The 15,668-nt window shown below is 38.9% G+C and overlaps 1 protein-coding gene across 1 annotated transcript in view; it reads left to right on the forward strand.

Moving 5' to 3' along the window:
• The window catches only part of myo15b (myosin XVB), a 59,583-nt gene extending 46,130 nt beyond the window's left edge, over window positions 1-13,453 (forward strand). The window contains exons 46-66 of the mRNA XM_084740930.1: window positions 902-961; window positions 1,047-1,122; window positions 1,265-1,383; window positions 1,796-1,911; window positions 3,159-3,300; window positions 3,441-3,552; window positions 4,363-4,714; window positions 4,818-4,881; window positions 5,825-5,897; window positions 6,058-6,134; window positions 6,282-6,358; window positions 7,250-7,380; window positions 7,524-7,618; window positions 7,732-7,809; window positions 7,912-8,008; window positions 8,493-8,641; window positions 8,788-8,915; window positions 10,572-10,705; window positions 10,789-10,922; window positions 11,207-11,347; window positions 12,925-13,453. Coding sequence (XP_084597056.1) covers window positions 902-961; window positions 1,047-1,122; window positions 1,265-1,383; window positions 1,796-1,911; window positions 3,159-3,300; window positions 3,441-3,552; window positions 4,363-4,714; window positions 4,818-4,881; window positions 5,825-5,897; window positions 6,058-6,134; window positions 6,282-6,358; window positions 7,250-7,380; window positions 7,524-7,618; window positions 7,732-7,809; window positions 7,912-8,008; window positions 8,493-8,641; window positions 8,788-8,915; window positions 10,572-10,705; window positions 10,789-10,922; window positions 11,207-11,347; window positions 12,925-13,011 — 2,442 coding nt within the window. The 3' untranslated portion in view covers window positions 13,012-13,453. The remainder of the gene's footprint in view (window positions 1-901; window positions 962-1,046; window positions 1,123-1,264; window positions 1,384-1,795; window positions 1,912-3,158; window positions 3,301-3,440; window positions 3,553-4,362; window positions 4,715-4,817; window positions 4,882-5,824; window positions 5,898-6,057; window positions 6,135-6,281; window positions 6,359-7,249; window positions 7,381-7,523; window positions 7,619-7,731; window positions 7,810-7,911; window positions 8,009-8,492; window positions 8,642-8,787; window positions 8,916-10,571; window positions 10,706-10,788; window positions 10,923-11,206; window positions 11,348-12,924) is intronic.
• Window positions 13,454-15,668: the final 2,215 nt, after the last annotated feature.

The raw sequence follows: 15,668 nt of genomic DNA on the forward strand, positions 1-15,668 counted from the left end.
CTTTGTATCCTCAATATAAAAGAAGGGTTCTCAGAAGAACCCCTTTATGGATTCAAGATGAACCCCTTGGAATATTAAAGGGATTCTTGGTGGAAGCCCCTGGGTATATTCTTAATAAAATCTTTGGAATATAAAAAGGTTCTTGGTAGAACCACCTGGGTTGGTTCTCAATAAAATTTGTTCCCAGAAGAAGCACCTGGGTAGGTTCTAGATAAAAGCCTAGGAAAATAAAGGGGTTCTTGATAGAGGCCTCTGGGTAGGTTCTTGATAAAACCCTTGGAACCCTCTGAAACCTTTATAAAAAGTTTTAGGCACGTGGCCAAAAAGATCCACAAATGTGGGTTTAAGTGCCCCACTAGTGTGATACTAGCACAAAAAAGAACCTTAAAATCCCCCATGTTGGTTCTTTTTTGTTTTTTTCACTCAAGCTGCTTGTGTTGTAGATACATTTTATATCTGAATTTCAGTGATTGAAAAAATAATTAAATAATGAATGAATATTTTGACGAGGGAAGACCTCCGCCAAGGCCAAATGTACTAAAGGTGAAAAATAATTTCTGTATCTGTCATGTGATTCATATCTGTTCCAAAATGTAATGTTTTTTTCCTTTGGCCCATGCTACAGACTTCCACCAGGTTTCATGAGAATCGGGTCAGTAGTTTTTCCACTGACAGACGGACAAACTGCACCAAAAATATAAGCTCTTTGTTTGGGTCTGAACAATATGAAGTGACATTATAGGGCAGTCAGTTTCTCAGTTTTGGTGAGTTTGTGGTCCACTGGGAGCAGTGCTGGTGGTATAATGTGACAGCTGCAGGAAGGAAGGACCTGCGATAATGATCCTAAATGCCTGAAACTTGTACTGTTAACTAACCTCAAGTATCATGTATTTGTGTGCAGGTGTTTTACCCCAAAGAGATGTTCAACCGGCCGTACATCCTCAATCTGCTGTGTGAGCAGGTGAGAGTGTTTACATCACTGCAGTTAACATCCATCCAGCACTTCAGAGACAGTCCAGATCAACTCATTGTACGATGTGTTTTAGATCATGAGGGACACCTACTCTGACAGCTGTGTGAGGATCAGCAGAGAGGAGAGGAGGAAGATGAAGGACCTGCTGGGTGAGACTTCTGACGGATCTTCATCAAGTTTCGATTTTTTATTACGAACTGAACTCATTCACAACTGGTTGGAAGGAGCGCTAATTTGTTTCTGCGTTGCTTTTCTATCCATTATTCCTCGTGAACTGTTAAACCTCTATAGCAAATTTCAACGTGGGAACGTCCATCAGCACCATCCAGAATGACAACATGAAGAAGAGGATCGTCATCGCTGCTCGAGACAACTGGGAAAATTATTTCACCCGCCTGTTCCCTGTGAAGGTAAGCAAGACACAAAGTTATGGCAACGTTGGGGATGTTGGATTTTCTTAAAAGAGTGAAGCATCTCAGTGTCCAGTCTGTTATGACATTCTTGTTTTTATTCTTTTTCTTTCCTTTTTCATTTATTTTGGAGGTAACAATTCATATGAAAGTGCCATAACAATAATATTCTGCTGGGTGATCACATGAACCAGTATGTACATTGGTTCTCATTCGCACATTGGCGTGAAATAAATAAATAAGTACATAAAATAAGTGGTACATATACCTATATAATGTGCTCTAGTCAGTATATTTAAACAGAACTCAGTTCACTTAGAATAAATATCTCTGGGATTTTTTAAATGTTGCCAAACTACAAACCTCTAATGAATATTAACAAGCATTTCCTCAATGTGTGTATTTGTTGCAGTTGGACAGTGGGGACACTCAGGTCTTGGGTGTGTCTCATCGTGGCATTCGTCTCCTAAAGGTGGTCAGAGCGTCAGGCATCAACCCCAAACACCTCCGTCTGCTCAGGGGCTACAGGTGAACACGCAGACACTGCAGAAACTACACAAAATCATTCTTTTCATTAAAATGCATCATTACGTGATTCATTAATCATGAGTTACTGAGGTACTTTAATAGAACAGAGCCATTATTTATGTTAATGTTGTTAATGTTATTAGAAACACCTGTGCTTTTCCTGTCATGACAAAATAATAAAAATCACCTACCACACTTACCAACTAAAGACTGTACATAAAGATGGACGATGCCCTTGCACTTCCACCCACTGTACAAAACCGAAGCCAAAATATCCCAAATAAGAGCGTCGCCATCTTGCACATCGTGCACATTTGGACTCGGAGTCTGTGCAACATTAATCAGTGTTGGAGCCGTGATATCCAGTATCCGCCCACACAGCCGGCTGACTTCATCACAAGCAGAGATCAGCTTTCAATCATGGCTTTTTTGTTTTTTATATCGTCAAATAACAAATTTAAATTAATTTATCAGAAAAATTAACACTTGTACAAACATCAGAGTGTTAAGAACTACTTACAATGATCTGAAGCCATCTTTAGGAAAAATTTATTTTGTGTTTAGTTTGATGTTTTAGTTTGGCCCATGTGCTACTGATTAACATAGGGGGGCAGGATTTATGACTTGTACTGCAACCAGCCACCAGTGGGCGACAGAGATGCTGTGGCTTCACTTTTGGTGAGCTGTGATCTCGTCCACTTCTAATATAAGTTAGTTAAGTATCCTGTTCGAAAGTCATTGAACATGGTTGCTCCTGTTTTTAAGCTAAGGGGCTGATGCAGGAGTCATATAGAAACTATATTTCTGCATTAACTGGCCATTTGAAGGCAGTGCAAGAAATTGTCAACACAACAATGACATATTGTGACCTCAAAGTTTGCAGTGTTAGCAAACAATAAGCTATCTTCACATCCAGCAGACACAGAGCAACATTATCATCATTTGGAGATACTGTCTCCACCAACTCCTAAGAAAAATTCCTGGCTGGTGAATGTGGCTAATTTGGAGAAAGAAGAAGATTTCTGGTGGCCTGGGCTGGCTGATGGGCTACAAGGGCCAGCAACAGGGTTGACTGGTCACCTGATAGATGAAGTAATTGCATTTGACTTTTGACTCCAACCACATTCAACACCGCCCCAAATCGCACACTGCAGTGAGGCGTACTTGGTAGAAGATGCGAATAAGACACAAAAAAAGACAAGGCTGTTTCTCACACAGAATGTTAACTCAGGCTGTCGTGACTGTAGTTTTGCAGAGATGCTGTCAGTTGAGCTCCAGGGTGCAGACAAAGTGGAACTGGAGCTGAAGGGTGAGAACTTGGTGCTGCAGTCGTCCAGAGCTCCTCAGATCGCCGCCATGATCCGACTCTTCCTCCAGGAGCTCATCAGGGTATGTCATTCTTTAACCCTATCAGTCATCTGATGCTTTGTTATAACTTTTGTAGCAACTTTTGCCTGTGATACATGTGTTAGAGCCCCATCATTAGTCCATGTGTCACCCTCCTGGACGTCTTCCTCTGTGCTCTCTAGGACTCAGGTCATGTTGTTGCCCTGAAGAGTTACATGACTGATGACAAAAGTCTGCTCAGCTTCAGTAAGGGTGATGTCATCAAACTGCTGCCAATGGAGGCGCTCCAGACAGGTGAGGAGCATATACAGGTACCACAGATATGTTTGTGTTGTGTTTTTAGGGTTACATACACTTTATTATATTCACTGTTTAACATAAATCTATGGAGTCATAGGAGAAAAAAATCTGTAAAATAAAAAGGAAAGAAAACGTGTAATATAAATGTAAAGAGGTAAATAAAAATAACAAAATATAAAAAAAATAATAAAAAGCATTTCATTTATTTTAACAGTGTGTTCATTTTTTCTGTATGTATTCATTTATACATGTTTTAAAATCTACATTTGTTTTTAGGTTATACATTTTTCTATTTTGTCTTTTTTTATCCTTTCATTTTTCCATATTCTTTTCCACTTTGTTTTCTTGGACAGATGACTGTATAAAGTAAATACGTTTTATTATATAGAAATAAATCAATATAAAATACAGAAAAAGTAATTTATATAGTTTCTTTTAAATAGATAAAGATATACAGAAATAAATAGACAAGAGGGTGTGAAAATAATTGAAAATACTTATTTTTTAATATTTTCTTGTTTGTCCCTCTTGTCATTTCTACATTTTTAATTTATTTACTTATTTATTCTTTTATTTGTTCCTCCCTATATTTCCATGTTTTTTATTCACTTATTTGTTCTTTTATTTATTTATCTTTATATTTCTACATTATTTTATTCATTTGCATATTTATTCCTTTATTTATGTACTTTTTTACTTTTGTTCTTTCCACAATTACTTTTTTATTATTTTACAGATGTATTCTTTTTTATGGCACTCCTATGACCTTCCCTTCTAATACCAGTTCTATGTGTGTTCCACCAGGCTGGCTTTTTGGCTCCGTGGGTGGACGCTCTGGTCTCTTCCCAGAGGACCTCACCCAGCCCTCTGCGGCCCCGGACTACCACTGCCTCCACCTCGATCGAAGAGACGAACGCAGGAAAAGCATGAGGAACGCTAAACCGGCCGGTCCTCCCCAGAGCCTGTCTCCAGGTCCCATCAGCAGACGGGCGGACAGAGCCGAGTCAGAGCGGCCCAGCAGAGAGGCCTCGGACCAACCAAGACCAGGACCGGTCCAGAGATCAGTCCAGGGATCAATGCAGGGATCTGTTCAGGGATCAGTCCATGATCTTGAAATCCACTCAACCATGGCAGAGTTTGCCACAAAGTACTTCAGGTATGACAGAAGAATCATAACTGTTGGTGTTGATTATATTCAGATTGTTTGGGTTCATATGAGACGTCATGGCTAATTTTGTTTATTTATTTGTTTATTAAAGAGTTGGAACCACAGGTCTGCCAGCCAGTGGAAGGAATTTTTCAGAGGCAGTTCAACACACAGAGGTGAGACACTACAGTCACATCCCAGGGTTTGTTATTGCTCAGACTACAGTTATCATACATGAACACATCTGTATAAATGTACAATAAGCTTATATCTGAGTGTTACGTTGAGACTGCAGACAAAAGTGGCCCAAATCTGATTGTTTTGCTCATTTGTGACCAGAGCTGAACGATTTTGAGAAAATATCTTATTGAGATTATTTTAACTTGATATTGCATTTGTGACATGATTTGCGAAGATGTTTTGGTGAATATTTGATTAACATTTTGCCTTTAACAAATTCTGCACCTCCTGCAGTTTGAAAACTGCAGAAAGCCATATTGCAATTTCGATAAAATTTCACTTAATTGTGTAGCCCTATTTGTGACTCTGATTTTTCACGATGAATGTGAACAGCACAAATCAAATGACATCTTTCCTATGTAGTCCTAAATCAGATACAGATCTGATTTTTTGCAGCATGACCTCAAGGTCTTATTAAAACAATCAATAGCATAAAAGTGTATAGTGTTGTGAGCATTGTGGGTCCAATGTCCAACACCACTTTTGCTAGATAAGCCATGCATTATCTGGGCACAAAGGGGTTGTATTTAGTTTCTTAATTAATCATGTAAATTAAACAAAAGTGTAAGCTGCCATTCCCTTCAAGAGCCAGGTGCACCTAGCAAATTAGGCTGAGAGCGGCTGTCTGTTGGCTCTGTGCCTCAGCTCCAAACCGGTCCTCTCCACACTTTTAATAGCCATAAAATATGACTTTGCCTCATTGAGGCTCCTGGTAACTTTTGGCTGCAGAACCGCTGAATTCAGCCAAATGTGCCTTCACTAATTTGAGGGGTGGAGCTTCTGAAGGGGACCTGTAGGGAGGGGTGTGTTTGTCTTTTTCCAAAATGACTCACACCACCTTTAACTAACCTGCTACATTATGTGTTTTTTTTCATCCAGGTCCCCATACAGGAGTCCCTCATCCTCTACAATGATCCTGAAATCAACGATTTATCTGTGCAGTGCTTCATGGGTGAGTGCATCTACGCTAACCATACCAGAGATATGCATATTTAAGAAGCTACTTTATTACTTAAACTTATTTCTCAGTTATCATTATAGCTGGCGATTAATAACTGATTAATCGTTGCAGCTCTAAACCATATTATGAGTCCATGTATCTGTCCACACAGACGTGATGCAGTTCATGGGTGACATGCAAATGAAGAAAAACAACAGCCAAGCAGACTGTCTGAGCAACATCTTACTGGTCAGTGCTCTTCTCAAGCAGTTTATCTATTGGACTGCATTAATGCAGATGGCACTTTGTGTGTCTGTCTGTGTGCATCTCTGAGTTTGATGGACTTGAATAGCCTCTGATTGGATTTAAAGAGGAGTTTTTTTCTGTTCTGTGCAGTTGGGGAAAGAAAAGGAGTTTGTCAGAGATGAAATCTACTGCCAGGTCATCAAGCAAACCACCAACAACCCAGTCCAGTGAGTGTGTGTCATTTTCGATACATTATTACTGAGTAATGACAGGATATTCATTAGAATAATGATTGAGGGATTCACAAGTAAGTGATCTCATCCGGCTGTAACATATTTGATACACTCATTTTCAACATGACCATCCTATAAAATAAAGTAGAAAATATTATGGTTTTTCAATATTACATTGTATTCATATTGAAATATTAGTAAGAATATAACTCTTATTCTTCAAAACAAGCAAAAATTTCACTGCCAAAACCTGAAGGCAGCCATGTTGGATTTTGCACTCAGACGCAGGCTGCTGCCTGCAGTGCTCTGATAATCCACCAGAGAGCAGAAGACATGTCTCAGATTGATACAACAGGTTTTTCATCAAAGTATTGATCATATTGATGTTATAGAGGTATTAGAAGCTCATGTATCAAATATGATGCAAATGGCGTTCTAGGGTTAAGACACATGGTGTGTACTTGGTTGATTAACGTGCAAATCAAAGGTACATCATGCTTTAAAGCTGCACTAATCAGTATTATTTATCCGAGAGTAATGTCTCTCATACTGACTGATGGAGAATATTCACAAACTCTGCTGTTACCCTCAGTTGTACAGAGAATTGTAATATATTTCAGGTCATTGTTTTGGTTCATGTTCAAACCCAGACAAATCCATGATTTATTTAAGATAACGGTGCATTTCCTGTTAGCTGTTGTTTTTTTAGCTGCTAGTTGCTATATCTTCCATCTTGACGACACCCTTATCCAACTTTCCACCTGCCTTTCTGAAATCAAATGCTGGACTTCGCCAAACTTTCTTAATGATATTACCTTGTTTTCAACACCCAGTAAATTCAGTTGAATAGAATTATTTTCTGATTATTGTGCATCGTCTCCACAGATCCAGCTGTACCCAAGGCTGGCGGCTGCTCAGTCTGGTGACCGGGTTCTTCTCCTGCTCTGGTACCCTTCAGCCATACATCATACATCACCTACAAGGCATCTCTCAGGACTACGAACACCCGTACCAAGGTAGAGGAAACACAACACAATACATACACACTCATATCAGTTGCAAACAACACTCATGCATTGTAATGTAAAAGAATGTCAGCTGTATATTCAGATTTATGTCTTCGCGCACATTCTTTTAAAAATGACGTATGTGTCCTCAGAGCTGGCAGCTGTGTGTCAGGATAACCTTCAGAGATCTCTCAGCTTTGGCGGTCGCCGTAACATCCCGTCACATGTAGAGATGGAGGCCATTCTGGCAAGTTAACCTACACGCTCACGCGACTTTCATGGTGTATTTCAACTGTTGTCTTCCATCATCATCTGAATTTACAGCTGAACTGATTCTGAGTGTGTCTTGGCTCTCTGCAGGCGGGTAAAAATTCTCGACGCATTCCTGTCCTGCTGCCAGGAGGAGTGGAGTTCCCCGTCAAGATTCACAGCTTCAGTGTAAGATTTATTTACGCATTCTCGTCTCTGAACAAAACCAGCAGTCTTTCGGTTTGTCATCAAGATCTCTGTGGTTGTGTTTTTTTTTTAATCATCCACTAGATGGTAGCAGAGGTGGTAACAGATTTCTGTAACGAAATGGGCATGTCAAATCCCGCAGAAATCAAGGAGTTCTCCATCCTCGCCAACCGAAATCAAGGTAAATCACTTGGATATTCTTTAGAGCAGGGGTGGGCGGTTATTTCTCATAGGGGGCCACATGAGAAATTGATCAGGCTGTCGTGGGCCAGACACAAATGATATAAGGTCCTAATCTGTGGAATGGGTCAGAAGTGTTCTATATGGGGCACTTCTACTGTTGGTCACCCTTTCTGAATTGTCATGTGATGAATTGTGGGTAAATATTTTGTTGGTAATTATGTTTTACAGTGTACCATGCAGGCTGCATACAGTCTGCAATGATTGCAGCAGCAAAAGTAGAAGAAGAACAACTTAAACAACATAAAGTTACCATCGATAAAGTTACAGTTTAATAGAGAGAGATGGACAAAACAATCAAACAAACAAAACAATTGCCTTTTTGCACGTAGCTTCACAATTTGCCTCAAAGTTCTGTTCTGTTTTGAGTCATTATGTCAAAGATTGTGGTGTTAAGTGACAAATGATGTTTCCTCCTCTTTCAGATGGGATGGTGCGTCCCCTCCATGCTGAGGAGTATCTGTTCGACTTCCTGCTGGATGACGGCTCCATCTTCCTGTCTCTGAGAAGGGTGATGTGGAGCAGTCCTCTGTCCTTCACCAGCGACCTCTACGTGGAGTTCCACTACCAGCAGGTGACAGCGTCACTTCACAGCAGCCAGGAAGAGGAGCACAATTTATATCCTCTAGTCCACTGTCCATCTCACTGTTATATGTAACGTCTGTGTGTTTTCTATGTGTGTGTGTGTGTGTGTGTGTGTGTGTGTGTGTGTGTGTGCAGCTCCTGACTGACTATCTGAACGGGCAGCTGATGATGGCTCCTGCAGGTGGTTCCTCACCAGTGCAGCAAATCGCGGAGCTGTCGGCCCTGCAGCACGTGGCTCAGGGCCTGCAGCACCAGCCCTCACTGTGAGTCACACACACACACACTGAGTCACACACACACTGAGCACCACGATGATACAATTCTGCTCAAGAAAAGAAATCCAACACAGACATTTCACTGAGATATAGAACACAGAGATGTCAAATTTCTCCTGAGAATTCAAATTCATTCAAATTATTTGATATAATCTGTCAAATCAGATATTAATAAAGCTAATACTATTCGGCTAATACATGCCGATCAGTCAATAATTTAAAAAGATGTTTATAGTGCATCCCTAGTCATTTTTCATTAGAAACATTTGGCCTCATTCACCACGCGCTCTTAAGAAGACATTTCTCCTTAAACTCTGCTTACACAGTTTTCACAAATATTTTCTTATGTCGGGTTTGTTTTAGCTAAGAACAGAATCTACTAACACTCAAAAGATTCATAAGCATATTTAGTGCTGACATACTTGTGCAAAATAATCGGTTATTGTATTTTTTTCTATTTCACACTTAAAGGTTTAAATTGCAAAAATATAATTTCTTATATATAATTTTTTTAATAATGTTCAATATTGTATAAATCATTATGGTGTTTTAAATTGAATAATTAATTTGTGGTTATTTATGATGTGGGGCAGTTGAACTGGACATGGGTGGACACTTCAGAGGATGGCTGCCTCAGTGGGAGTTTATCTCCAAATAAATGATAAAAAATAAAACTACTGTAGTGATCCTTTTGAGCCTTTAAATTATGCCATGTTTGGTCTATGCTGCAAAAACAGATGTTTATATTTTAAATCCAAAGAAAACACTTAAGTTACACTTACACACCAGTGTTTAAATGTGTCACAAGTTTCTCGGTTTTACTGTGTTTAGTTATAATATACTCTCAAATTGTTTTAATTCTGAAAAAAAAATACTGTCTTGATTCTGAGATGGCCAAAGATATAAAAACACAGACACTGCTTCACCATCTTTACAGTTTTGTCTGGGAATTCTTGATCTCTCTCTGCTAACAGAGAGGACAATGGAAACAGGACAATGGTATTCATCATTATCAGAACACAGATAACAATTCTGCTGTTTAAGAACAATTTCATTAATCTGACTTAGACTTTCCTTAGGACCGTTTTTTAAAAACAAATTTAAGAAAAAACTTAGTAAGATATCTGTGAATGAGGCCCAGTGCTTTCTGGAAACACCACATCTCTCAATTCATTGGAAAAGTGGCACAAGTGTCACACTCAGGGAATGCTGTGTGTTTTTTGTTTTTTTTTACATAAATTTACATTTTGGCCACCAAAAATGGGTTAAGGGTTTGGTTGCCTTTGGGGCCAGTGCTTAAAAATGTCAAGTTTTAAGTTTCTTAGCTTAAAGTTCTTCAGTAGTTCTAACTTGTTGTAATATTCCTTTAACACTGGGGCTAAGGGACCCATGAATGATTGCTTTTAAGCTGACTCACATCAGATACACAGCATTACATGAATCATCTCCATCGTATCAGCCAGTATTCATAACACAGTGTCTAGATATTTTCCTGCTACCAACACCAACAATCTTCTGGTGACATCTGCATTATTTTAACCTCTATGTTGTCACTCAACGCTCAAATCCAGTAGGTCAAACTTTTAACATCTCATATGAGCTATATGTGTACGTTGACACTCTGTGACTGTATTTCTTTGCCAGGCCGGAGCTGAAGGAGTACCTGCCTTCACAGGACGGCCTCAGCAGCAAAATTGAAGAGATCTTCTCCTTCTGTCAGGGACAGGTAGCTGCCATGCACGCCCTCAGCCCTCAGGAAGCCAAAATACAATTCATCAGTGAGTCTCCTCTCATCTCGTCTTGTCTCGTCTCCTCTCCTCTCCTCCTGATTGTCTGACTCCTGCGTCTTTCTTTCTTTCAGATTTTCTGACCACCCTGCCTCTGTTTGGTTCCAACATCTTCTTGGCTCAGAAGGTCAGCCAGCGTGGCTGTCCCTCCCCGTGTTTGATCAGCATCAGCCAGGAGGGGGTGCTGTTCCTTCACCCCAAAACACAGGTACCCTCAGCATTAAAATAAAAAGATACAACCAGATTGCGGTTTATCCATCTCAAACTGTTAGGGATGTTAGTCTGTTTTTCTGTCAGAAACAGTTCCTGCATCTTGTCCATCTTCAATCTGAAACAGCATTTAGCTTTTAGAGTTTGAAGCTGAATGTCTCCAGCTAATTCTAAGACCATTCCAGCAGCTGGTGGATAATATAAGTATATTACACAGATTCCCAACATGCTGTCAATAAATGGCCAGTATCAGACATCTGGTGATTAATGTTTCTTCTGCAGGAGCGAGCGTTTCACATTCCTCTGATGGACATCCAGTCCATGCGCACCGTCCGTCCCAAGAAACAAGGCAAAGTGCCAGCTGTGGACATCAATTACAGCAGTCAGAGCCGTCCCAAAACAATCACCATCCATATCAAACAGGTAAGGACAGTTGTGACGACATGTTCATGCAGTTTCGTAAAACCTGAATCTTATTAATTATAATAATAATGATAATAATAATAATAACTGTATTAATGTAGCACCTTCACACCTGAGTTTTGTGCCCTATTACGCCCTTTTACTCCTACCACGTCTGCGGGGATGTGTTAAGGTGTTAAAGGGTTAAACACAGAGTTTACAAAGTGCCTTGACAGACAAAGCAAAAGAGCAGGATGCCCAGGAGGCAAAATGTCATCTAGTCAATATAAATAAATGAAAGGTGTGACACTTTAATGTCATGTTAAAACATAAAGCTAAACAGTTTCTTTAAGTATGACAATGTCATGTTGTCATGACAAAGACATCAGTGGTTTCATTAATGTCAAGCTGTCATAAGACATCTCAAACAATGTCAACTTTACATCAAAGATGATATACCTGACTGAATGACTCTTAACAACAACAGTCATAAAGACATGACATGGTTATGACAGTGTAATGACAGCCTTACGCTCTCCCCTTTAAATGAAGTGTTACTATCGTTGGTAGCCTTTCTGAATGTGCAGCCCAGGCTGAGACAAAAGGGGAGGGTTATTTCAATACTTTTCCATTTACACTTTAGAAATAAAGGTTCCAAAAGGGTTCTTCCTGAAGGGCCGAGGTTCTACCCACAACCATTTGTCTCTGAAGAACCCTTTTTTGAGGAGAGGGTTTGTCAAGGGTTATTTTGTAAGACTAAGGGTTCCATTTTCATCCAAAAAGAAAGAAAGAGTTCTTCGAGGAGTGGTTTGAAATCCTAAAGGAACCTTTTCACTAGGGTTTTTTTTGTAATATGATACAAAAGGGTTCTTGGTAGAATCTCCTGAGTGGGTTCTAGATAAATCTTTCACATATAGACAAAACCCTTATGATATGAACGAGTTCTTTGTGCAACCCTCTGGTTGGATTAGATAAATCGGGTGGGTTCTAGATAAATCCTTTGTAATATAAAAAGGACTTGGTAGAACCCCATTGTTGGGTTCTAGATGAAACCCTCAGAATTTATAAAGGATTTCAGTAGATGCCCCTGAGTAGGTTCTAGATGAAACTCTTGGAGTATAAGTGTATCTCAGTAGAATTTTCTGACTGTGTTCTAGATGAAACCCTTGGAATATAAAAAGGTTCTCAGTAGAACCCCCTGGGTGGGCTCTTGTTAGCACTCTTAGAAGTTGGAAAGAGTCTGGATAGAACCCTGAGAGAGGGTTCTGGGTAGAACCATTAAACAATGGAAAGGTTCTGAGTGAAACCTTTCTTCACACATGGTTCTAGGTATAACTCTTTATATTGGGTCCTGGGTAGACCTCTCTGAAAGGGTTTCAAGTGGAACCTTTATTTAAAAAAGGCTCTTCCAAGAACCTTTTTTTCTTAATTTCTCAGAGTGTACTGAACTAAACTGAGCTGTGTGAGCAGCAGCGGGTCTGTTGTTCAGTCTCATAAGATCTTCACAAATGAAGAGTTTATAAATAATGATATGAAATAATCCAGTTCAGATTTGTGTCTTCATGTCCGATTTAATCGGGTCAAAATGTGTCTTTCAGGCGAAGGAGCTGTGCCACATCCTCGCTATGATAATGGAAGAACAGATCCGTCCAGCAGTCAACAGCTCCATTTCAAATCGCCTGTAGACACACACACACACACACACACACACACACACACGCACAGTTTTTATTAATCACTGGCTCCTGTAACAGACTTTTGTGTATACATTTTTTTATTAATTTATCTTTTTTCCTGTGTAACTTCATGGATGGTGTGGCCAGTGATGAAATGTGCTGGACAGAAACTTGAGTGTGCGCACACACTGCAGCGTTCTGTTATCTGACAGGAAGTGATGAATCTGATCACACAACAGACATGAATGCATGAGCCGAAATTAGAGTAATTCACCACTTACTGTATGAAAAAATCAGTTCTTTAAAATTCCTTTTGTGCATTAAAATTTGTAATTTAATGACACAGTTGCTGAAATGTAAAGTTTGTTAATCGTATCAAGAGTTAATGTTCTAATGATGTCATGTAATATAAGTGAGTAATTTTTATGCATTAAAGAAATATGTTGATTAATTTGATCTCATGAGTTTATTTGGTAACACTATATAACCATCACATTGTTTTCAGAAAGAAAGGTTTCTGTATTAAATACATCATAAACTTTTCCATATAAATGAATCTCAACTGTCACAACTTTGAAGGAAGTACAGAACCTTGTAGTCTTCAGGCTACCATCTGCTGAAGTGGTTCTGGACACACAACAGGCAGTGACTGCCGTATTCCTCCAGGGATTTTTTTAAACAGTTTTATCAGTTAATTAAAGACTTTCTGTGGAATGGGAAGAAGCCCAGAACAAACATTCACATGCCCCTGTTTGCCCCAAAAGTGGCATTGTCACAGAAAAGAATGAATACCAGCCGAGGCTCCTAAACCACAGGTCTGACACAACAGGTCATATGAATCAGACTCAGAGATACTTAATCGATCCCCGAGGGGGAAACTGAGTCACATTACAGCTCCTCCTGTTTAAGAATAGAAATAGATAGAGAAATTATAAGAAGACTGAAATAAGAGGTATGTAAAAATATGTGCCTTATACCACAACAAAACAACAAAATCATAGAAAAAGTAGAAAAAGAAATAGAAAAGTGACAGATGGAAAAAGAATCTGTGAAATAATTTAAATGCAAGAATAGTATAAATAAGAATGTTTGTTAAAATGTGCAGTATAGCACAGTATTAATGCTGGAGTATTGCAGAGTTGAGTTATTTCATAAAACCCACATTTCAGTCAGTGGTGCACAGTTGACAATATATCTTATGTAATAACTAATATGACCACAGATGTCAGAATCAAAACACTTTACCTCCAGAGTTAACCAGTTTACAACAGCTTCAACTATCTCACTATGTGCTGCAGCAGCGTCTTTGATGTTTACATGGTGATAAATTGCTAGAGCCCTGATATTTGAGCTTGGCTTCTAATGATTAATTTTTAATAATTTTTGCAGTTCCTATAAACGTTGAGTAAACCTGCTGACTTTTGTTTGTTGGTCTGGAAGCTGATTCATATGAATTAAGATTTTGCACCAACTATGTAATATGTAATATATATCTTTTATTGATAATATAATTTGGAATAATCAGCTTCTTATACAATAATACATCCATGTCATGTAAAATGACTGTGTAGTGTATTAGTGTAAATAAATTTCTGAGTCAAAGAGCGTTATGTGATTTTGGATGAGGAAATATTATACAGTGTTTTAATATTTTCTGTGATGATATAGTGGGATGAGCAGTACATATGAAGAGATGTTGTCGGGGCATTACAGTGGCAACAGAGTTATTTGCACCATCCTGGGGATTTCTACCTGTCTGTCAAGTTTCCTCGTCTGCAGCGAGCTCTTCCTGGAGTCGTGCCAGTAGAGACTCACAGTATTGTCTGTCAGCAGTCAAACACTGGTTTCACTCGCATACATTTTAAGCTGCTGTCAGAGTAATGAAGCTGGTTCAAGACTGAATTCTGTCTCTAGCGTACATTAACCTGCGCTTTGCCTTTCCTGCCTGCAGATTTGGGCAGCATGATCACAGTTAAGCAGTGGTGGAAGATGTATTGAAACCCCTTGTTCAAGTAAATGTAAAAATGTAATGAAGGGCCAGTCTGAAGGATTTAGTAGCATTTAGCAGCGAGCTTGCAGATTATAAATGCCTCACCTCACCCTCCCCTTCGAAAACTAATGCAAAATGAAAAAGCCCCTATCTGGAGCAAGTTTTTGGTTTGTCCATCCTGGGCTACTGTAACATGGTAGTGCAACATGGTGGCCTTCATCGAAGACAACTCATGTCCTCTCTAAGTATAAAAGTAACAAACATAATGATTCTTATTTTCAGGTGATTACAGACAAATTAAGACAGACTTTGAAAATATGTATATTATATTAAATTTCTGCTATGTTCTGCCAATAAATCCACCTACCCTAGAGCTTTAATGCAAGAATACTCAATTACAAATAAAATTCCTGGGATTAAGATTTTTTTAAATTAATTATTCAGAGAAATGTCCTTTGAGAGTCTTTATATTAAATGTGATTAATTATTTTTCATATTAAATTCATATTCATATTCAAAGCTCATTATAAGCATTTTATGTATGCTTAAGTTCAATCTATTCTCCGAACTGAAACTGAGTTAATGAAGAGAAGTATTTTTCATATTTTGTCGTATTTCCATCTGATTACCTTGTGGTGCTGCATTCTGGTCAAATGGGACAAACAGGTACAACAGG

This window comes from Lutjanus erythropterus, chromosome 17 (assembly GCF_056507025.1).
Source record: "Lutjanus erythropterus isolate fLutEry1 chromosome 17, fLutEry1.hap2, whole genome shotgun sequence".
NCBI classification, from domain to species: domain Eukaryota; kingdom Metazoa; phylum Chordata; class Actinopteri; order Lutjaniformes; family Lutjanidae; genus Lutjanus; species Lutjanus erythropterus.